Here is a 22756-nt window from a genome sequence, read left to right as displayed (position 1 = left end):
AGTTTTTGCCACTTATTTCTCATCGAGTCATGGGTTCAAACAAGGGTTGTTTAATGATCAGTTCTGAACCATTGTTGCATTGGGGCACAGTTGTTAGTAGAAATGCCCAGGGGTATTTTGGCATGAAATCCGTTGTCTTTGCTTCCTGACACCTTGGTTGATTCCCATTTTTCATCCCCAAATGAAGATGACTTTCCTTTGCGTAGGAATATCAGATGCTGGTTTAAACGGAAGATAGATGCAAAAAGCTGGAGTAGCTCAGCGGGTCAGGCAGCATCTCTGGAGAAAAGGAATAGGTGACGTTTCGGGTCGAGACCCTTCTTCAGACTGAGAGTCAGGGGAAAGGGAAACGAGATATAGACGGTGATATCAACAACAACGTTACAGAGAAAGGTTGAATAAGTTAGGTCTATTCTCTGGAGCGCAGAAGGTTAAAGGGGGACTTGATAGAGGTCTTTAAAATGATGAGAGGGATAGACAAGAGTTGATGTGGACAAGCTTTTCCCTTTGAGAATAGGGAAGATTCAAACAAGAGGACATGCTTCAGAATTAAGGGACAGAAGTTTAGGGGTAATATGAGGGGGAACTTATTTACTCAGAGAGTGGTAGCGCTTGGAATGAGCTTCCAGTGGAAGTGGTGGAGGCAGGTTCATTGGTATCATTTAAAAATAAATTGGATAGGCATATGGATGAGAAGGGAATGGAGGGTTATGGTATAAGTGAAGGCAGGTGGGACTAAGGGGGAAAAAGTTGTTCGGCACGGACTTGTAGGGCCGAGATGGCCTGTTTCCGTGCTGTGATTGTTATATGGTTATATGATATAGAGATACAGAACAAAAGAATGAAAGATATGCAAAAAAGTACTGATGATAAAGGAAACAGGCCATTGGTAGCTGTGTGTTAGGGTGAAACCGAGTCACAGACAATGAGATTCAACAAGACTACTTTGAAGCTGGTACGGCTTGGGTGGGGGAGGGATGGGGCAAGAGAGTGGAGATGCAAGGGTTACATGAAGTTAGACACTATCCTCTTTTTCAGTCGCACGCCCCAAATATTGTTTCAAATAAGTTCCCACTTCGGACCCAAACTCATTGTTTCATACGGCCTTCCTCCCGTATCAGTGGAATTATAAAACAAGTATTAATAATTGTGTTACGAAACAGGACATGCGGGGTGAATTCAGTAGGTCAGGCAGCGAATGGGGAAAGAGGAATAGTCAGGGTGTCGGCTCTTCAGCTTGAATGAATGAATAGTTCATTCATTCATTCATTTACTTATTCATTCTGCTTCCTCGTCAGTGGGAAACTACTGTGTAGGAAGGAACGGCAGAGGCTGGATGATGCCAAAGATAAACACAAAATGTTGGAGTCACTCAGCAGACCAGGCAGCATCTCTGGAGAGAAGGAATGGTTGAATTTTCGGGTAGGAAGTCTTGTGTGAAAAAGGGCTCGGACCCGAAACGTCGCCTATTCCTTTTCTCCAGAGATGCTGGGACACTAATATTCTAGATTTGGATCATCACCCAAATCTTTTTGATTCCACTAACAAATGGATGTTCAATTTTATGCATTGATAGTGAATGACCACGTTTCATGTACGGGTGAGATGAACACTATATTAGTTGTTACCCACACAGTCCACACTAGTTTGCAGAGCCTCTTGTCACCATTTTCGCTCTGTGGGCCCCATACAAATTCGCTCATCTAGAAAACCCAGAGACAAAAAAATTGTGGTAAGAGTGGTCTTAGATTAAGGAGGGGCGGGATTACTTAAACAGACCCACAACAAAGGGGGCGGAATGTGACCTGTCGCAACGAAAGAAAAAGATAACCTTTTTATTCTGCGTGGCAAAAGCAAGATTTGTGTGTAGTCACTCAATGGACGAGACTTGTCTAGGCCATAGTCACTTTGTACTGGGGCAGAAGGGGAGGACCAGGAACTTCTAGAGGGGATATTCTATTTGTTCCAACATTAAAGGTTATTATCAGATGCTTTATATTAATATCAGAGGGCCCATTGGACAAATATTATGAGGATTGTATCAATAGTCTGCGCTGTAAATGCTTTGAATTTAATGCTATTACCCCACTCTATTGCAAAGGGCAAGGTGGGATTCCCACAGGTGTCTCCAGCATCAGGGGATCATTCCTGACAGGCAGACTTGGCCAACCTTTTTCTTTTTACTCATCTTTTTTCCCTCTGTGCAGCCGCAAGAGTAGCCACAGTAGACTCACGAGTCACTACGGTAAACACACGGGCTACGACAGTATTACAACCAGTTTAAAAGTTTCACATTTTTCCTTCAAGAGTATATTTGGCTCGTGGAAATCTTTCAACGTGTTGAAAAATATTCACGAGTTAACACGGTTCCCCGAGTACCTGCCGTTAGCGTTATGAGTCACTAAGTTACGTCCACGAGCTGCGACGTTCCCGCTCGGTTAATTCTACATGATTACCACGAGTTTGATTTGTTTTTAACTGGATCACTCGTGGGTAGACTCGCACCGTGGGACAGGGGTTTAACAACCAAAAGCTTTTGTGGCTATTTTTTTCCCTCACACTTTTCAATAATATGGAATTTACGTAATTCTGCCGATCTCCCCTCAGCCGCCCCCCGTTGTAACCTTGAGAATTACTGTTGCTAATAATTCATATCTTACACAATAAATCAATTTGGGAAGGGGGTTCCCAATTGGACAAAGACCCATCATTTATTTATTTGCCTCTGTAATTCACAATTTGAGATTTATAATAGACAAAAAAAATCACATGTGGTTAAAGTGCACGTTGTCGGATTTTATTAGTCAATTTTTATACATTTTGGTTTCACCATGTAGAAATTAAAGCAGTGTTTATACATAGTCCCCACATTTCAGGGCACCATAATGTTTGGGACACATGGCATCACAGATGTTAGTAATTGCTCAAGTGTGTTTAAATGCCTCCTTAATGCAGGTATAAGAGAGCTCTCAGCACCTAGTCTTTCCTCCAGTCTTTCCATCACCTTTGGAAACTTCTATTGCTGTTTATCAACATGAGGGCCAAAGTTGTACCAATGAAAGTCAAAGAAGCCATTATGAGACTGAGAAACAAGAATAAAACTGTTAGAGACATCAGCTAAACCTTAGGCTGACCAAAATCAACTGTTTGGAACATCATTCAGAAGAAAGAGAGCACTGGTGAGCTTACTAATCACAAAGGGACTGGCAGGCCAAGGAAGACCTCCACAGCTGATGACAGAAAAAATCTCTCTATAATAAAGAAAAATCCCCAAACACCCGGTCAGACAGATCAGAAACACTCTTCAGGAATCGTGTGGATTTGTCAATGACCACTGTCCGCAGAAGACGTCATGAACAGAAATACAGAGGCTACACTGCAAGATGCAAACCACTGGTTAGCTGCAAAAATAGGATGGCCAGGTTACAATTTGCCAAGAGGTACTTAAAGAAGCAACCACAGTTGTGGAAAAAGGTCTTGTGGACAGATGAGACGAAGATTAACTTATATCAGAGTGACTGCAAGAGCAAAGTATGGAGGAGAGAATGAACTGCCCAAGATCCAAAGCATACCACCTCCTCTGTGAAACACAGTGGTGGGGGTGTTATGGCCTGGGCATGTATGGCTGCTGAAGGAACTGGCTCATGTATCTTCATTGATGTTACAACTGCTGATGGTAGTGGCATAATGAATTCTGAAGTGTATAGACACATCCTATCTGCTCAAGTTCAAACAAATGTCTCAAAACTAATTGGCCGGCGGTTCATTCTACAGCAAGACAATGATCCCAAACATACTGCTAAAGCAACAAAGGAGTTTTTCAAAGCTAAAAAATGGTCAATTCATGAGTGGCCAAGTCAATCACTCGATCTGAACCCAATTGAGCCGCCTTTTATATGTGGAAGAGAAAACTGAAGGGGACTAGCCACCTAAACAAGCATAAGCTAAAGATGGCTGCAATACAGGCCTGGCAGAGCATCACTAGAGAAGACACCCAGCAACTGGTGATGTCCATGAATCGCAGACTTCAAGCAGTCATTGCATGCAAAGGATATGCAACAAAATACTAAACATGACTACTTTCATTTACATGACATTGCTGTGTCCCAAACATTATGGTGCCCTGAAATGGGGCGGACTATGTATAAACACTGCTGCAATTTCTACATGGTGAAACCAAAATGTATAAAAATGGCCTTCATTAAAATCTGACAATGTGCACCACATGTGATTTTGTTCTATTACAAATCTCAAATTGTGGAGTACAGAGGCAAATAAATAAATGGCAGGTCTTTGTCCCAAACATTATGGAGGGCACTGTAAACCCCGGCTCATTCCCCTTGACGTTAAGACCAAAAGGTGAATTTGGTCAATGTTTGGAGAAAAGGCGGCGTGATTGCAGGTCGGGGTTGTAGGGAACCCAACAGTGAGGGGGCACATTCAGTGTAGTGTGTACGGGGAGTGGAGAAAATAAAACAGCAATATCATGGCACCTGATAAGGAGTGGGAAAATGTGAAGTGGCGACTGGTTAATTACATAGACCATAGAGCAGAACAACATAGGAATGGGCCCTTTCATCCATAATGCCCGTCCCCACCTGATGTCAGATTAATCACCTGCACGTGTGCATATCCCTCCACATCCACGTGCCAAACTAAATGCGTAGAGGTAGAGGCCCACCTGCCTGCATTTAGCCCATATATCCCTCTAAAAGTATCTTGCCCATGTACCTGTCCAAATGTTTAATTGTGATAGTACCTGTCTCACCTACCTGTTCCGGCAGCTTGTTCCATACACCAGCCGTCCTGTACCAAGCGCAGGCTCGGCGATCATCTCAGTGAACGCCTCCGCTCAGTCCGCCTTCACCTACCTGATCTCCCGGCGGCTCAGCACTTTAACTCCCCCTCCCATTCCCAACCTGACCTGTCTGTCCTGGGCCTCCTCCATTGTCAGAGTGAGGCCCAGCACAAATTGGAGGAACAGCACCTCGTATTTTGCTTGGGTAGCTTACACCCCAGCGGTATGAATATCAGATAGCCCTTGCTTGCCCTCTCCCATCCCCTTCACCTTCCCAGTTCTCCCACTAGGCTCACGGTCTCCATTGTATCTCTGTCCTGCCCCCTCCCCTGACATAGTCTGGTCTTGAAGAATAGATTGCAGATAGATCGACTTAGTTGATGAAGAGAACACTGTTCTTAGGGTAAATTTTTTATCAGGCCAATAGATTAAATATGAACCGCAATACACTAACATAATATTTTCAGCCACAGCAGAACCCACAAGCAATGATTTTCATTTCAAATCACAATAATTTAAAGGAATTCTCAGCCATACAATACCGAAACAGGCCCTTCGACCCAACTCAACCATGCTGACCCAGAGGTCCCAATTAAGCTGGTCACATTTGGTCCATATCTTTGAAACCTTTCCTATCCATGTATCTGTCCCAAGTATATTTTAAATGTTGTTATAGTACCTGCCTCAACTACCTCCTCTGGTAGTTTGTTCCCACTACCCCATGATGTGGAAAATGGTGCACCTCGGATTCCTAGTAAATCTTGCCCCGCTCACTTTAAATCCCTCTGGCTTTCGATTCTCCAACTCCATAGGATCACCCCTCAGGTCCAAGAAATAAAGTCTTAGATTGTCCAACCTCTCCCCATAACTAAGCCCCTCAAGTCATGAGCCTCATAAATCTTCGCTGCACTCCTTCAGGCTTTTAATACCAGTTGGAAATTCTACTGTGGAATGGGAGTCTGGAGTTTTCTGAATCTAAATGTCCCCGCAGACACTGACTGAATCATTGATGTTTATTCAGCCCCATATTTCCCTGGCTATATCATCAGATGCTCAATAATGTATCCCTCTGGAATTTTAAATGTTGGATTACGATCATGCCTGAGAAAGGATACATCTCGCCACCTCCAACGTGACCCCACCACTTGCCACATCTTCCCATCTCCCCCCGTCTGCTTTCCGCAAAGACCGCTCCCTCCGTAACTCCCTTGTCAATTCTTCCCTTCCCTCCAGTACCACACCCTCCCCGGGCACTTTCCCTTGCAACTGCAAGAGATGCAACACCTGTCCCTTTACCTCCCCCCTCGACTACGTTCAAGGACCCAAGCAGTCGTTCCAGGTGCGACAGAGGTTCACCTGCATCTCCTCCAACCTCATCTACTGCATCCGCTGCTCTAGATTTCAGCTGATCTACATCGGTGAGACCAAGCGGAGGCTTGGCTATCGTTTCGCCGAACACCTCCGCTCGGTCCGCATTAACCAACCTGACCTCCCGGTGGCTCAGCACTTAAACTCCCCCTCCCATTCTGTATCCGACCTCTCTGTCCTGGGTCTCCTCCATGGCCAGAGTGAGCACCACCGGAAATTGGAGGAACAGCACCTCATATTCCGCCTGGGTTGCTTGCGCCCGGATGGCATGAACATTGAATTCTCCCAATTTTGTTAGCCCATGCCGTCTCCTCCCCTTCCTATCTCTCCCTCAGCCCTCTGGCTCCTCCTCCTCCTTTTTCCTTTCTTCTCCTCGCCCCCCCCCCCTCCCCCCATCAGTCTGAAGAAGGGTTTCGGCCTGAAACGTTGCCCATTTCCTTCGCTCCATAGATGCTGCTGCACCTGCTGAGTTTCTCCAGCTTTTGTGTACCTACGTCAGGAACTAAGTGGGATTTGCAAATTAGTCAAGAACAGACTCCAAGAAAAGGAATCGATTCGATTCATTCTTTGTGATTTATAAGCAGTATTAACTTCATTCAGTACGGACAAGAGGCAACCAGGAAATCAGTCAACTACCTGGAAACATGAAAGGGTAACACCATCTACAAAAAAAAAATCCAAGTGGAATTCCAGTTACTTGTATCGAAAATAACACACCGCGCAATAGTTTGAAATGGAAACCATCAAACAGTAATACATCTCCAGTGTGTCTGTAGTTGCTTATACACTTTGGAACAAGATGCCAGTTGTGGAGGATTGTATTGTCCTGCGCCCAGATTCAACAATCAAGTATTCCAAGTCGGGCATGGCATGGCATGGATCGAGGAAAAGGTCCCTTAAGTTCATTTTCACATCCTGAATCCCACAAGCGAGGTCCCTTCCAATGTTGTAATCACCCAGATCCCATGCGCATCTGCAGATGATATCACCGCCACTTCCTTATCCATACACTTTGCAGCCTGGCCTTGTTATTCCAAGCCAACCCGAGGTGGTGGGTTGCACCCGGAAGGGAACTTAGTGGAGATTTAGATTCCAGTACTGCTCTCCTTCGTTGGGAGTTCAATAGCCAAGGGGCAACGGGTGGAGAAGGCAGATGTTTTCCCAAAAGCATTTCCAAATTCTTACACAAGTGACTATGTACAAGATGAACAGACAGCTTCAAATGGTAATATCTATTAATAATTTACTGCAGGTATCACCACTGCACCACAGGACAGATGTGAAGCAATTGGCTGATCTATATTAATTATATATACAGTGCTTGCACTTTAGTTCATTCAGATATATACAAATAACCCCACCCAAGGACATTATCCACACACACTTTAAAGAACCCCTTGTTACACTCATGCTCCATCCGCAAGTGTGAAAACCCACACACATGAATGGACAAAAAGTTAATAGTCGACATGTTGTTACAGCTGATAAGCTTCAAATTGTTAATCCCAAATCAACACATTCCAAAACATAATTTTCTTGGGAGTAAAAAAAACAAAAAACGGTATTTTGGTCAGCGTTGAAGTCGACCTTGTGAAATGCTGTGGGTGGGCAGAGCTCTGCTCATTCACCCACATTACATGGAACAAACCCTTACCCAGTCATTCCCATCACATTGACCGTGACACAAAAAGAATGAGCTTTCAAACGCAACATAACATGCACTAGGTGGTTGTAAAGTTGAAGATCTGATGGCTCGTGCTAAATAGCCGTGGTCAGCCCTGCTGTTTCTAGACAAGTGGCTCGCACAAAGTCCCAAATGGCAGGCACCCTAGCTAAATGGGTTCCGTGTTTAATTAGGATCCCATCAAAAAATCAACGCACACAGCATTATCCTGGGAGTGGTCGCCTTATGCTCATCAATGGGCAGACAGTGAGCCTGGAACTAACGCTAAGTTTCCTCTGCCTCCTGTAAAGGCAACCTCTCTTTGACACCCCCCCCCCCCCCCAAAAGAGTAGTTACTGCACATTCAAGGCAGCAAACTTAGCCCAATATTAATATTTCTTTATTTCAAGGCCAAATTGTAAATGACATTTCAAAAGAAAAGTAGTGAGTGGATGTCTTGTGAAAAAGGAATGTTACATTCTCTAATATAATGAACCGCACCCAGACATCTTAAACATTTTCTCTCTCTGCAATCTGCTGAAGGAGAAATGAAATTCTTAATAGCGAAAGTAGAGACTTAAAAAAAAAAACATTACCATATCAAATTGGGTGGTGCAACTTCTGGCTTGTTTGCACAAATATGGAAAATAATTGTGTTGGGGTCTTTAGTTGGATTGCTAACACAACTATTCTGATTGGACTTGAGATGCAACTGAATCATTACAATTGGTAATGGTGATTCTGTGTTGGTAATTCTTTCATCATTAACAAGGGCAGCCTCTACCAGCTTTGCCGTACGAGCAGCCTCGGACAAACTTCAATCTGCAGTGATTCAATCTAGGTGGTAATGTTAGTTATGCTTTTAATCATCTGAGGTATAACCGCTTCGTTAAGAGCTTCTGGACAATATTACCGTTTACATCCAGCGTGGGAGAGGCACAAGGATGGGACACAGGACAAAGCCATACTGGACCTTCAGTCTTTAAGTGATAGAACCACAAGGTCAATACATGGTCATTCCCATGTGTTCTTCAGCTAGCTCGCTCCAAACCAATGATTACAAAATGTGGGCATGTGCATGTTCAATGCACAGGCATTCCAATCAATTCTTCCGATAGCTCCATCTGAAACCAACAATTGAAAAAATGCAGCAGATACGGATTTGGAAATCTTTGGTACATGGGGCTCTTTAGGGATCTTCAATAGTTTTACAATGTGAACACAGCCAGGGTATTAGACCTCTCCATTCTCCCAAAACATCACCAGCCTATTGACCAGGCAATGCATTAGTGATGACTGTGCCCAACCCTTGATCGACAGAGTCCACTGGCCACAGATAGAACCTCGAAGGAAGTGGGAAAATGTTGGACGTCTGGCATGTGGAGAACTTCAGCTGGTGATGCTCAGAGCAAACTCGGGCTTGGCCTCAACAGCAATCGTACGTCTACACCGGGCCAATGTTGCCCGCTGCCATTCAGCCCCCCCCCCGCACCCCCTTGTTTGTGCACGTCTCATCTCTCCAATGGTTTCCCCAGATAAATTGGGAAAGCTTGCACAGCCTGAAGCATGAACGTGCTGGATTCCCATTCCTTCATGCAACCCAAGTCACACAGATGATACCCAACACTCAGAACTCATTTACATTTGGTAGGGAGATAGCAACACAAAACTTAGGACCACTCCTTTAAAAAAAAAATATATAAACTAAGTTTAACCATGTACTTACAAATAATCTCACAAAGTTGACCCATTTATTTTTTAACATGATTTGAACAGGAAAAGTGCACTAATTGCTAATAATGATTCTCTTACACCTCAAAGGATTAAAAAATACCAAAAGCTTCTCTCTTGTTTTACGATTTCTTTCCCTTGTGCACATGCGCACACACACGCACAGGCACACACACATGGGCACACACACACGCACAGGCACACACATATGGGCACACACACGCACAGGCACACACACATGGGCACACACACATGGGCATACCCACCCAGCAACATTATGTGTGCTTATGTAACCAGGCTCGGTTGCCAATTTCCCACTCCAGTATTTTCTTGGACTAATATTAGAGATGTAGCAACATTTCCAACCACTAACACACATGGACCTGGGGGCTAATAATTGGTGAGATCGATTAAAAAAAAAAATCATTATTTTCTCCTTCATGCCATTAATATTTCCAGTTATGCTTCTCCCATCAGCAAAACAAGTGCAAGTTTAGCAATTTGCAATTTTGCAATTTGCAATTTGCAATTTTGTGTGCCTACAAGTTTAGCAATTTGCACTGCACTGCTATAACCTACACGGTACCAAGGATTAGTTACAGACCAGTTTCACTGAGCCTGCGATGCCCTGGTACCTGATCCTACCCGTTGTACTTATGTTTGTTTTTTATTTTCAATGAATGAAAAAAGCTCCTTGTGATTTTCCACTAATGATGAACCTCGTTTTCAATGAGACTGTCTTCGCAGGACTGGAACTCTCCTTCGCTGATCACTTCCTTGGCATTCTTCTGCGAAGGTGGCTGCTCATTGTCTGCTGTGGGCTCCGTCTGAGGGTCCTGCAAGACCTGGGCGATGTACCGCTGCAGACAGGCAGGAGAAAGAGCAGGTTAGTGCCGAACCACTTCGCAAGGCACCCGGACACACGACAGAAGGCTGTCGGAAAGACATACAGCACGGCAAAACCAGCCCGGCACCCCACCTTGTCCATGCCAACCAAGATGGCATTCTGGACAAGTCCCATTCATCTGCATTTGGCCCATAGCCCTCTAAACCCTTCCCATGTATTATATACATCTGTCCCTCCCAACCTGGACACCCTGTAAATCCCGACAGAAAGAGGTATTTACATGAAAGACTCTACAGGACTGAATTTACATTTGGACAGGTACTAGGAAGTCGGGAGTGTTTGACTGTCAAATATACCAATAATGGAACAGTGAAATTGTTACTGGCAGCAGAATAAAAGGCCTGTAAATGCAATACACATAGATAATATATAATTATTATCTAATATCAAATTATACTTTATTATATTATATAATAATATTATTATTATATAATATAAAAATTCCACGACTTAATACTGGTGCAAAATAACCCAATGTTTTTAGTGTAATCCATTGAAGTTGATTGGTGAGGTTAGGGTCGTATTCAACCCTGGTTGTTGGGAAGGAGCTGCTCTTGAACCTGCTGGTCACAGTTTTCAGACTCCTGTACCTTCTTAAAGTCAGACTCATACAGCCCGGAAACAAGCTATTTGGCTTAAAGTTACCTATGCCAATGAAGATGCCTCATCTACACCAGTCCTATCTGCCAGCGTTTGGCCCTCTATACCTTTCCTAGCCATGTACCTGGTCAAATGTCTTTTAAATGTTGCCACTGTAGTTGCTACTGGGAGTACAGAGAAGGTTCACCAGACTGATTCCTGGGATGTCAGGACTTTCATATGAAGAAAGACTGGATAGACTCGGCTTGTACTCGCAAGCCGACAATTTGGAAGATTGAGGGGGGATCTTATAGAAACTTACAACATTCTTAAGGGGTTGGACAGGCTAGATGCAGGAAAATTGTTCCCTATGTTGGGGAAGTCCAGGGCAAGGGGTCGCAGTTTAAGGATAAAGGGGAAATCCTTTAGGACCGAGATGAGAAAAACATTTTTCACACAGAGAGTGGTGAATCTGTGGAACTCTCTGCCACATAAGGTAGTTGAGGCCAGTTCATTGGCTATATTTAAGAGGGAGTTAGATGTGGCCCTTGTGGCTAAAGGGATCAGGGGGTATGGAGAGAAGGCAGGTACGGGATACTGAGTTGGATGATCAGCCATGATCATATTGAATGGCAGTGCAGGCTCGAAGGGCCGAATGGCCTACTCCTGCACCTATGTTCTATGTTTCTATGTTCTATGTTACCCTGCCTCAGCTACTTTCTCCAGCAGGGATTGTACCAGCAGAGGGAGGAAGTGAGACTTAAAGATTTTATCACATGCCGCATTTATTGAAATTTGAATTTTCTGAAAGTCAAATATGAAGATCAAAAGTTCAGTTTAGTTTAGAGATACTGCACGGAAACAGGCCCTTCGGCCCTCCAAGTCCACGCCGACCACCATACATTAGCATTATCCCACAAATCAGGGACAATTTACAATCTTTAACCTACAAATCTGTACGTCTTGGGAGTAGACCGGAGAACCCAGAGAGAACCCACGTGGTCACCGGGAGAACGTACAAACACCATATGGACAGCGCACGCATTCAGGATGGAACCCAGTCTCTGGCGTATGTGAGGCGGCAACTCTACCGCTGCGCCACCGTGCTGCCTTATTTCACTTAACTCCAGAAAATCCACTGGGCACTTCCTGGCATGTGTTGCTGGCAACTGCTGTGATGTTGACATCAGATGAGAATCAAAGGTCTTAACAAAGGTCCACCCACCCAAAACGTCACCCATCCATGTTCTCCAGAGATGCTACCTCACCCGCTGGGTTACTTTTGTTTATATAAAAATCAAAGCGATCTAATTTGCAAAGGAACAGGAAGAAGGGCGAGACTAGTCTTTGATTATGTTGGCTGCCTTTCCGGGCCAGCGTGAAGTGTAGATGGAGACAATGGTGGGAAGCATGGCCTGAGCAAAATTTGTCATTGTATCTTGGTACACATGATATTGATAAACAGACCTAAACATTCCAGTTCCAAAGGGTACATGAGGAACAACATTTTAACAGAGAGTGACAGAGGATGTAGTTGGGTCGGGTACAATAACAACATTTCAAAGACATGGATTGGAACGGTTTAGGACAGGTTGGGCCGGAGGGCCTGTTTTGCAGACAAATTTTGCTCAGGCCATACTTACCAGACTGATTCCTGGGATGTCAGGACTGTCTTATGAAGAAAGACTGGATAGACTTGGTTTATACTCTCTAGAATTTAGAAGATTGAGAGGGGATCTTATAGAAACTTACAAAATTCTTAAGGGGTTGGACAGGCTGGATGCAGGAAGATTGTTCCCGATGTTGGGGAAGTCCAGGGCAAAGGGGGCAACTTAAGGATAAAGGGGAAATCCTTTAAAACCGAGATGAGAAGAACTTTTTTCACACAGAGAGTGGTGAATCTCTGGAACTCTCTGAAGTTGAGGCCAGTTCATTGGCTAAAAGAGGGAGTAGATGTGGCCCTCAAGGGGATCTATGGAGGAGTTGGATGATCGCTGATCATATTGAATGGCGGTGCAGGCTCGAAGTGCCTACTAAAGAACTTGGGGGCAAAAATAGACTCACTGAAGGCGCTAGAGAAGTGCAATAAAGATGGGGGCAATCTGAAAGCAATGGATGAAAGGGAAACTTACTGTGACTTTGGGTGGGGACGAAGTGCCTTCCCGAAGTCCGTTTGCTTCCACTGCTCCATCCGCCTCACTGCGGTCGATCTGTAAGTGAGACCAATAGCCATCAGCAGTCTTTCTGTGAACCCACTCTGGTATCAGAACCCAGCCCGTGTCCAAAGCCAGTCAGGCCCAGACACAGGCTCACGCCTCGTTTGCTGAGCGCGCAACTGAATGTCCTTTCGCCTCGAAAGGACATTCAACAGATCTACCACAGATCTCCTCGTGCTCCCATCTCCCACCTGCAGGGTGAATTCAGAGGAGAGCATTCCCAATGAGTTAAATGCAGGAAGTGAAGTATGATTTGGTCAGAAAGTAGTTATTCAGAGTGGTGGATGATGAATAAATATATTCATGGTTGAGATTAATAAAGGAATCAAGTGATATCGAAAGTTCTCATGATCTTATTGAACTGCGATAATAGATTCAAGGGGCTGTGTGAACCACTTACTTTTTCACGTTTTATTAATCTGGAGGAAGTATTTTGGCAACTTTGATCAAAAGGGCTCCACTGGAGATTAGGAGTCTGCTGTTACTGATCTGTTTGTCAGCGTTTCAACACAGGGTTAGGACACATTTATTTCCAATCCATTGATCCCGAGACACTTCCTGAAGTTATGTGGTTCTTGTGCTCTTTACTATAACAGCATTTAAATGCCATTTGGACAGGTTTAGTTTAGTTTAGAGATACAGCGTAGAAACGGAGAGGGGGGAGGGGGAGGGGGAGCAATTTCCACTCACACACATGCCCCAGTGAGGTTTGATCTGGTACTGTACCATTCTGAACCAAACAGCTTTGGGCAGGTATTGACAAAAAATTGCTGCTCGGCTATTTCACCACCATTTATTTTTAGAATGGCCATGGACTTTGTAATAGATTGGCTGTGGGACTCAATAAACTGAATATGAAGTAGTGTGGGATGGAACTGCAGATGCTGGTTTAAACCGAAGAGAGGCACAAAATGCTGGAGTAGTTCAGCGGGACAGGCAGCATCTCTGGAGAGGAGGAATGGGTGACGTTTCGGGTCGAGACTATGTCTGACTAAGGGCATGGAGTACGATGTCAGTCGAGAGTAAGGGATGCAGGATCAGAGATGAACCACAGCTGAGTCATGAGCGTCTCTAGATGGAAGGAATGGGTAAAGATGTCTCCAGTTACTCCAGCATCCCGTGTCCATCTTCACAGCTCCGTGACCTTGGGTACCATCTAACCAGTGGTGCATAGTATTTCTTTCTTTGACGGGATAGCAGGCAAACAAAAACCAGTAACAGCCATGATCTCACTGATGGTGGAGCAGGCTCAAACAGCCTACTTTTGCTCTTATATTCTATGAGAAGGGAATAAATGTGCCCTGGTTCTGTGAACTGGATTGCCGGTGCTTTAGGTTGCACAGAGCTCCTTTAATCTGCACAGCGAAACTAAACCACACATTAGTTTGTTTCCGTGACGACCTGACGATACTACAGGAAGCAAAAATTGAGGAACTTCCCCACTGGCCGCCTTGAATTCCTCGCCTGGAGAAGCATGAAATGAAACGACAGGAAAAAGGCCCAGCATGCAAAAATTGAGTCCAGGTTTCAAATTTGATTGTTACGCATCACCGTGTTCTGCAAGAATGATTTGGTAAACATTAGTCAGGGTTAATTCCCCCATGGTGAGATTTACCAGCGTCCTGTAACAGGATTCATCCTCTGTACTTATTGCATCTGCTGGAGGAGAGGTTTGCTGAAAATCAATGGGGGAATGTTATTTTATCTGCAAGTGGAAACAAAAAGATCTAGCAAGGTTCATTAGCGATTTAAATGCCTCCTCCTCCGTGAAAATAGTGCTAACGGATTCAATCCTTGCTTTAACATTGCTTTCAGTGGTCTCCTGGGGGAAAAGACACAAAGCAAACTGTTGTTCCCACTCCAATTGCCATTACTCAATGGAAAGTTTTGGCTGAGGCTCGTTCTGTCATATACAGCCCTAATGGGTTGAATGGAAATTGCTGGCGCTCTCACCTCTTGTGATGGGACACACTCAGTAAACACTGGGGCATTATAATGCAAGGCAGACAGACAGAAAGACCATGAAACGCAGACCACAGAAACACCTTTACTTTTAGATGGAAGGGACGAATGGGGCACAAGTTTCATTAGCAAAACACAAAGTGCCGGAGGAACTCAGCGGGACTGGCAGCATCTGGGGAGGGAAATGTGACAGACACGTGGAGTCCGGACAACCTCTTCAGAGTCTGAAGGAGCATATCATTCTGAAACGTCAACTGCCCAATGAACCCAAAACATAGGTTTAGGGAAGATTCGATAGAAGTATGTAAAAGTACACGAGGCAGAGATAGACACCGAGATGAGAAGAACTTTTTTCACACAGAGAGTGGTGAATCTCTGGAACTCTCTGCCACAGAGGGTAGTTGAGGCCAGTTCATTGGCTATATTTAAGAGGGAGTTAGATGTGGCCCTTGTGGCTAAGGGGATCAGGGGGTATGGAGAGAAGGCAGGTACGGGATACTGAGTTGAATGATCAGCCATGATCATATTGAATGGCGGTGCAGCCTCGAAGGGCCGAATGGCCTACTCCTGCACCTAATTTCTATGTTTCTATGTTCACACTGTCTACCCTTTCTCCCAGAGTAGATACGTCCAACATTAGAGGGCACAGCTATAAGGTGAGAGGGGGGAAGTTTAATGGAGATGTGCGGGGTACGTTTTTATTATAGTGGAGAGTGGAGGGTCGCTCGACGCACTGCCTGGGATGGTGATGGCGGCCGATACAATAGTGGCGTTGAAAAGGGTTTTGAATAGGCAAATTGAAGTGCAAGGAATACAGGGATACGGATCATGTCCAGGCTGATGAAATCTGTTGGCATCATGTTCGGCACAAAACCATTGTGGGCCAAAGGGCCCATTCCTGCGTTCTACGTTTATCTCTCCATTTCCCTCCACAGATGCAGCCTGACCCACTGAGTTCCTCCAGCACTTTGTGTTTTGCACAGGATTTCAGCATCTGCAGTCAGTCTCTTGTGTCCCCAGAAGATTCATGACTTGAGACCAGGGAATCAAACAACCAAAACACACCAAAAACAACAACTACTCCCGGTAGAATAGCCAGGGAGCTGACAATTCTTTAGGCTAGAGTGCTCTTGATCCATGGGCTTGATCGTTACTGACTGAGCAGGTCCCAGTCGGGGCACAGTCACGTTCAAGTGGTCTCAGTGTACCCAGGGTAGAGTTGCAAAAACTGCCACCCAGAAAACCCTGCTCACAAGTACATGAGCAAGTAATGCTTCGTGAAGGCCCATCACTTAGAAGTCCTCACTAACTCCGATGAAACAAATAATGGCAAGATCACCTGCAGGAATCCAGTCTAATTTAGAATCAATTTCAGAAAAAAAAGTAGGGATACTTAATTATCCCATACGTAGTTTAGATCAGAGATACAGCGCGGAAACAGGACCTTCGGCCACTGAATTCTCGCTGGCCATCGATATCCGTACACTAGCACTATCCTGCACAATAGGGACTATTTATAATTTTGACCCAAAGCCAATTAACCTCGTCTTTGGACGTGCACATCTTCGGAGTGTGGAAGGAAACCGGTGCAACTGGGGAAAACCCACGCGGTCACAGGGGGAAGGAACAAGTTCTGCAAAGACGGCACCCTTAAAGCCCTGTCCCACTGTACGAGTTCATTCAAGAGTTCTTCCCGAGCTTACCGCGATTCCCGAGAACCTGCCGTTAGCGTTACGAGTCGCTAAGAGACGTTCCCGAGCTCCGCCGTACATTCTACGTGCTACCATGAGTTTGATGGGTTTTGTTAAACTCGGGAGAGCTCTTGAATGAACTCGTACAGTGGAACAGGGCTCAAAGTCAGGATCGAACACAAGGTCTCTGGCGCTGTAAGGCAGCAATTCTATCGCTGTGCCTCCATGCCGCCCTTAATTGATGGAAAGACATCTCATTTTTTAAAAATCAAAACATAATCAAAATGAACAGAGGATGCTGGTTTGAACCAAAGAAAGATACAAAATGCGGGAGTAACTTAGCGGGTCAGGCAGCATCTCAGGAGCAAAGGAATAGGTGATTATCCATCATCTTCAGTCAGAAGGGATTCAAAGTGAAACGTTACCTATCTATATTCTTCAGATATGCTGCCTGACACACGGAGTTGCTCCAGCATTTGGTGGCCAACTATTTAACCATCCTCATTCAGATTCGCAAGGGCATAACGTAAAAAGATTCTCAAGCAAAGTGAAGGAGGTCACCACTATTTAAACCATCCAAAGGGCATTAATATCAGTGATATCTAGCAGAGGCAAAGGGGTAAACCAGCACTCCTTTAGATAAGGAGACACAAGGAACTGCAGATGGTGGTTCACAGCGAAGACAGACACAAAATGCTGGAGTAACTCAACGGGACAGGCAGCATCTCTGGGGAGAAGGAATGGGTGACCTTACGGGTCGAGACCCTTCTTTAGACATGGCTTGAAGTTTGAAGAAGGGTCTCGAACTGAAACGTCACCTATTCCTTCTATCCAGAGATGCTGTCTGTCCCGCTGAGTCACTCCATCCAGTCTTTTGTGTCTATCAAGGAAATGCAGATGCTGGTTTACAAAAACAAGACACAGGGTGCTGCAGTAACACCTCATGGGATGCTGCCGAACTTGTTGAGTTACTCCAGCACTTTGTCGCTCCCTTGGCTAACATCAAGCGGTGTTTTATTGTGTCATACAGGTCGATGCATCATGCATTGCATGAATCAATAAGCTGGTTCCGAGGCACACTCTTAAGGTTACCCAGTTAACTTGCATGCTGGTGGTGTACACATACATACTTGTACATAGAACACACCCATTGCACTCCTGAGAAGCAGGAATGTTATCAAACAATACAAGCAACGTGACCAATAGCAAATTGTGAAGAATTAGAGTTATCAAAATATTCCTGTTCAGTGTGGATGCTATTTGAGAGCAGAATTAGGCCATTCGGCCCATTGGGTCTACTCTGCCATCTATCGCTCCTTCCCAACCCCCTTGTCCTGCCTTCTCCCCATAACATCTGACACCCGTACTAATCAACCCGTACTTTGTGCTTGTACAGAGACCTTAAAGCAAACAGCCAGATAGGTAGCTGGGTGTCGGGCACAAGACTACAGCACACGGTATACATTGCTGCTTACCTTGTAGTTATGTGCACTGAGGTATTTGAAGTGGCCAAAGCAGACATGAGAGAGGCAGATAACGATAGTGACCACCAGGACAACAAATGTAAACATGGATGTAGCAGCTAAGAAGCCTGAAATTAAATGAAAATATACATATTTTTTATGGTTATTCATACGTCATGGGAGCAGAATTAGGCCATTCGGCCCATCAAGTTTACTCTGCCATTCCCATCATGGCTGATCTATCCCAACCCCATTCTCTTGCCTTTCCCCATAATCTTTGACACCCTTACCAATTAGGAATCTGTCAAACAGCTTTAAAAATACCTGGCGACTTATAACCATATAACAATTACAGCGCAGAAACAGGCCATCTTGGCCCTTCTAGTCCGTGCCGAACACTTACTCTCACCTAGTCCCATCTACCTGCACTCAGACCATAACCCTCCATTCCTTTCCCGTCCATATACCTATCCAATTTATTTTTAAAAGGATAAAATCAAACCTGCCTCCGCCACTTCCACTGGAAGCTCATTCCACACAGCTACCACTCTCCGAGTAAAGAAGTCCCCCCTCATGTTACCCCTAAACTTCTGTCCCTTAATTCTCAAATCATGTCCTCTTGTTTGAATCTTCCCTACTCTCAATGGAAAAAGCTTATCCACTTCAACTCTCATAATTTTAAAGACCTCTATCAAGTCCCCCCTTAACCTTCTGCGCTCCAAAGAATAAAGACTCAACTTGTTTAACTTGAAATAAAGACCTAACTTGGCCTCTTCAGCCATCTGTGGCAACGAATTCCACAGATTCACCACGCTTTGGCTAAAGAAATTCCTCCTCATCCCATTTCTAAAGGTATGCCCTTAAGGGATGCACGGTGGGCTAGCCAATTGGAGCAGAATTGGTGAGGAGGAAGGACTGTATCATTTGTTTTGGAGATGTTAGTTGAAGAATGTACATTGATTATGAAACTCAGATCTGTTTTAACAAAATGGCAGCTGCACGATCCATCTGAGAGTTGAAGGGACATTCTCGTCTGCCACCCCATTGAGAGAGGCAGATAACGATGAGTGACCACTATCTTATGAGGTTATCCATTTTCTATGGCAAAAGACCCGGAAAAAGTAGATAATTATCTAAATGGTAGACCGATTGGGAAGGGTAGACAGCAGCAGAGACCTGGGTCCCAGGATGGTAAATTCCAAATACATTGAAGGTATAGTTTAGAGGTGCAGTGGGGAGTAAGTAAGCCCTTCAGCCCACTGAGTTGGCTTTCATAGCATCAGAGGATTTGAGTACTCTAGTTCAGGGAGGTTCTACTGCAGTTTACAGCAGGGTCTTGGTGAGACCACACCTGCAGTATTGGGTGCAGTTTTGGTCTAGGGTATCTGAGGAAGGACATTATGCGGTCCATAGAGGGGAGTGCAGAGAAGGTTCACCAGACTGATTCCTGGGATGTCAGGACTTTGGTGCTATAAGGCAGCAGGTCTAGCACTGTGTCATACTCTCTAGCATTTAGGAGATTGAGAGGGGATCTTATAGAAACTTACAAGATTCTTAAGGGGTTGGACAGGCTAGATGCAGGAAGATTGTTCCCGATGTTGGGGAAGTCCAGGACAAAGGGTCACAGCTTAAGGATAAGGAGGGAAATCCTTTAAAACCGAGATGAGAAAAACTTTTTTCACACAGAGAGTGGTGAATCTCTGGAACTCTCTGCCACAGAGGGTAGTTGAGGCCAGTTCATTGGCTGTATTTAAGAGGGAGTTAGATGTGGCCCTTGTGGCTAAAGGGATCAGGGGGTATGGACAGAAGGCAGGTACGGGATTGTGAGTTGGACTAGAGCACAGTTGGGGTTAGAGATATTTAATGGGATGGTGCAGGCTAGAAGGGTGGCCGACATGGCCTACTCCTGCAGGCTGGGTCTCTATTTCTTGGAGAGCAGGAGGATGAAGGATGATCTTATAGAGGTGTACAACATCATGAGAGGAATAGATTGGGTAGATGCACAGAGTCTCTTGCCCAGAGTAGGTGAATAGAGGACATAGGTTCAAGGTGAGGGGGAAAGGATTTAATACGAATCCGAGGGGTAACTTTTTCACACAAAGGGTGGTTGTTATACGGAACAAGCTGCCAAAGGAGGTAGTTGAGGCTGGGACTATCCCATTGTTTAAGAAACAGTTAGACAGGTAATTGGATAGGATAGGTTTGGAGGGATATGGACCATGTGCAGGCAAGTGGGACTAGTGTAGCTGGGATATTGTTGGCCAGTGTGGGCAAGTTGGGCCGAAGGGCCTGTTTCCACGCTGTATCACTCTATGGCTGAGACACAGCTGACAGAACAAATGGGAGGGGGTTTAAATGGAACCCAGTGCAGAACACTGAGCATGTCAGGCACCGTCTCTGGAGAACAAGGATAGGAGATGTGTAGGACGGAACTACAGATGCCAGTTTGCACCGAAGATAGACACAAAATGCTGGAGTAACTCAGCGGGACAGATGTTTCGGATCGGGACCCTTCTTCAGATTGAGTGTGCTTGGGGGGTGGGGGGGGGAGAAAGGAGGCTGGGAAAGCTTGCAAAGGTTGCAAAGCGGGAGGGTGCAAAACCTTTGATAAGAGTGGAAGGAAGGAATGAATGAACGGGCGAAAAGTCATCTCACCTGTTCTGACGGTGGAGAAGAAAAGCAGACAGAGCAGGCAGAGGATGGGAGCTGCCACCACCTGATTCACGGCCCCAGAGTGGATCTTCTTGTCCAGTTTAGCGGGCAGGTAGGCATAGTACATGTTGTAACGATCCACCAAGTGCTTCAGGAGCATGTACATTAAACCTAAAGGCAAACCAAAACAAAAAACATTTCCACGTCCCATTAAATTGATTAAAATACAATCAATACTTGGAGGTAGATGCAAAAATGCTGGAGTAACTCAGCGGGACAGGCAGCATCTCTGGAGAGAAGGAAAGGGTGACGTTTCGGGTCGAGATCCTTCTTCAGACTTGGAGGATGCATTAAGATAAGAGCGTGGAAACAGACCCTTCGGCACACGATGCCCATACATGGATTACCCTTTGGCGACTGGAAATTTGATTCAACTTTATTGTCATTGCACAAATACGAGTACAGGTACAACAAAATGCAGTTTAGCATCAGGTCTAAGTGCAAGATAGTAGAAATAAAAATGTGTGCAATGTGGATGAATTAAACTGGTACATAGGCATATAAATGTATACAGATGGGAGAGCATAAAAGATAGCTAGCGTCGGGACTGTGAGTTCAGCAGTGTAATGGTGTTATTGAAGAAGCTGTTCCTCATCCTGCTTGTGCGAGACCTGAGGCTCCTGTACCAATTAGTCCATGGTTAGGGTGAGATGGGTCTTTGATGATTTTCCTGGCCCGTCTCAGACACCGTTTGCGGTGGAGGGCATCCTATCTGGGACATATGACAATAAAGGACTTACTATCAATGCGTACAGTTTGTGAAATGCAGTTCAGCTCACGTCTGAAGTTTGAAAGGCAGAGCTTTCATATCTTAGAATCGTAGAGATCAATCACAATCGGACTTTATTAGCAAAGTATGTTGTGCAACATACGAGGAGTTTTGTTTGCCAAGTCAGTCATACAAATAAAAAGCAACGGAACACACAAAATACATTTTAACATAAACATTCACCACGGTGACTCAACATTCCTCACTGTGATGGAAGGCAAAAAAAAACTCAATCTCTTCAATGAGGAGAAGCTTCTTTACTCCAAGGGTGGAGAATCATTCAGAGTGAAGAGCGTGGAAACAGGCCCTTCGGCACAGGATGTCCATACATGGACTACCCTATTGGCACTGGAAAAAAAGTTCATTGTGTGTATATTGTCATTGCACAAATACGAGTACAGTATACAATATAAAATGCAGTTTAGCATCTGTGTGTGTGTGTGCAAGATAGTAGAAATAAAAATACACACACACACACATATACAACGTGGATATATTAAACACATACATATAAATAAATGTATACAGATGGGAGAGCATAATAGATATATACACATATATATATATATACATATATATATATATATACACATATAATATATCACATATATATGTATACACAGTATATATATATATACAAAGCTGTTCCTCATCCTGCTTGTGCGAGACCCGAGGCTCCTGTACCGCCTCCCTGGTGGGAGGAGGGCAAATAGTCCATGGTTAGGGTGAGAGGGGTCCTTGATGATTTTCCCGGCCTGCCTTAGACACCGTTTGCGGTGGAGGGCATCCTATCTGGGACATATGACAATAAAGGGCTTACTATCAATGCGTACAGTTTGTGAAATGCAGTTCAGCTCACGTATGAAATTTGAAAGGCAGAGCTTTCATATCTTAGAA

The 22756-nt window shown here is 44.7% G+C and overlaps 1 protein-coding gene across 4 annotated transcripts in view; it reads right to left on the bottom strand.

Moving 5' to 3' along the window:
• Window positions 1-6720: 6720 nt before the first annotated feature.
• The window catches only part of LOC129697565 (CSC1-like protein 2), a 138134-nt gene continuing 122098 nt past the window's right edge, over window positions 6721-22756 (bottom strand). For 3 of the 4 annotated variants that reach the window (XM_055636238.1, XM_055636235.1, XM_055636236.1), the window contains 5 exons: window positions 21034-21201; window positions 18391-18506; window positions 14878-14937; window positions 13179-13256; window positions 6721-10420 (listed from right to left, as the gene is read on the bottom strand). In XM_055636238.1, the coding sequence (XP_055492213.1) occupies window positions 10268-10420; window positions 13179-13256; window positions 14878-14937; window positions 18391-18506; window positions 21034-21201 (575 nt within the window). In that variant the 3' untranslated portion in view covers window positions 6721-10267. The remainder of the gene's footprint in view (window positions 10421-13178; window positions 13257-14877; window positions 14938-18390; window positions 18507-21033; window positions 21202-22756) is intronic. The other variant, XM_055636239.1, reaches the window with a different exon arrangement.

This window comes from Leucoraja erinacea, chromosome 5 (genome assembly GCF_028641065.1).
Source record: "Leucoraja erinacea ecotype New England chromosome 5, Leri_hhj_1, whole genome shotgun sequence".
Classification (NCBI taxonomy): domain Eukaryota; kingdom Metazoa; phylum Chordata; class Chondrichthyes; order Rajiformes; family Rajidae; genus Leucoraja; species Leucoraja erinaceus.
The sequence above is the reverse complement of the archived record's forward strand: the minus strand, read 5'-3'. Positions and strand labels throughout refer to the sequence as shown.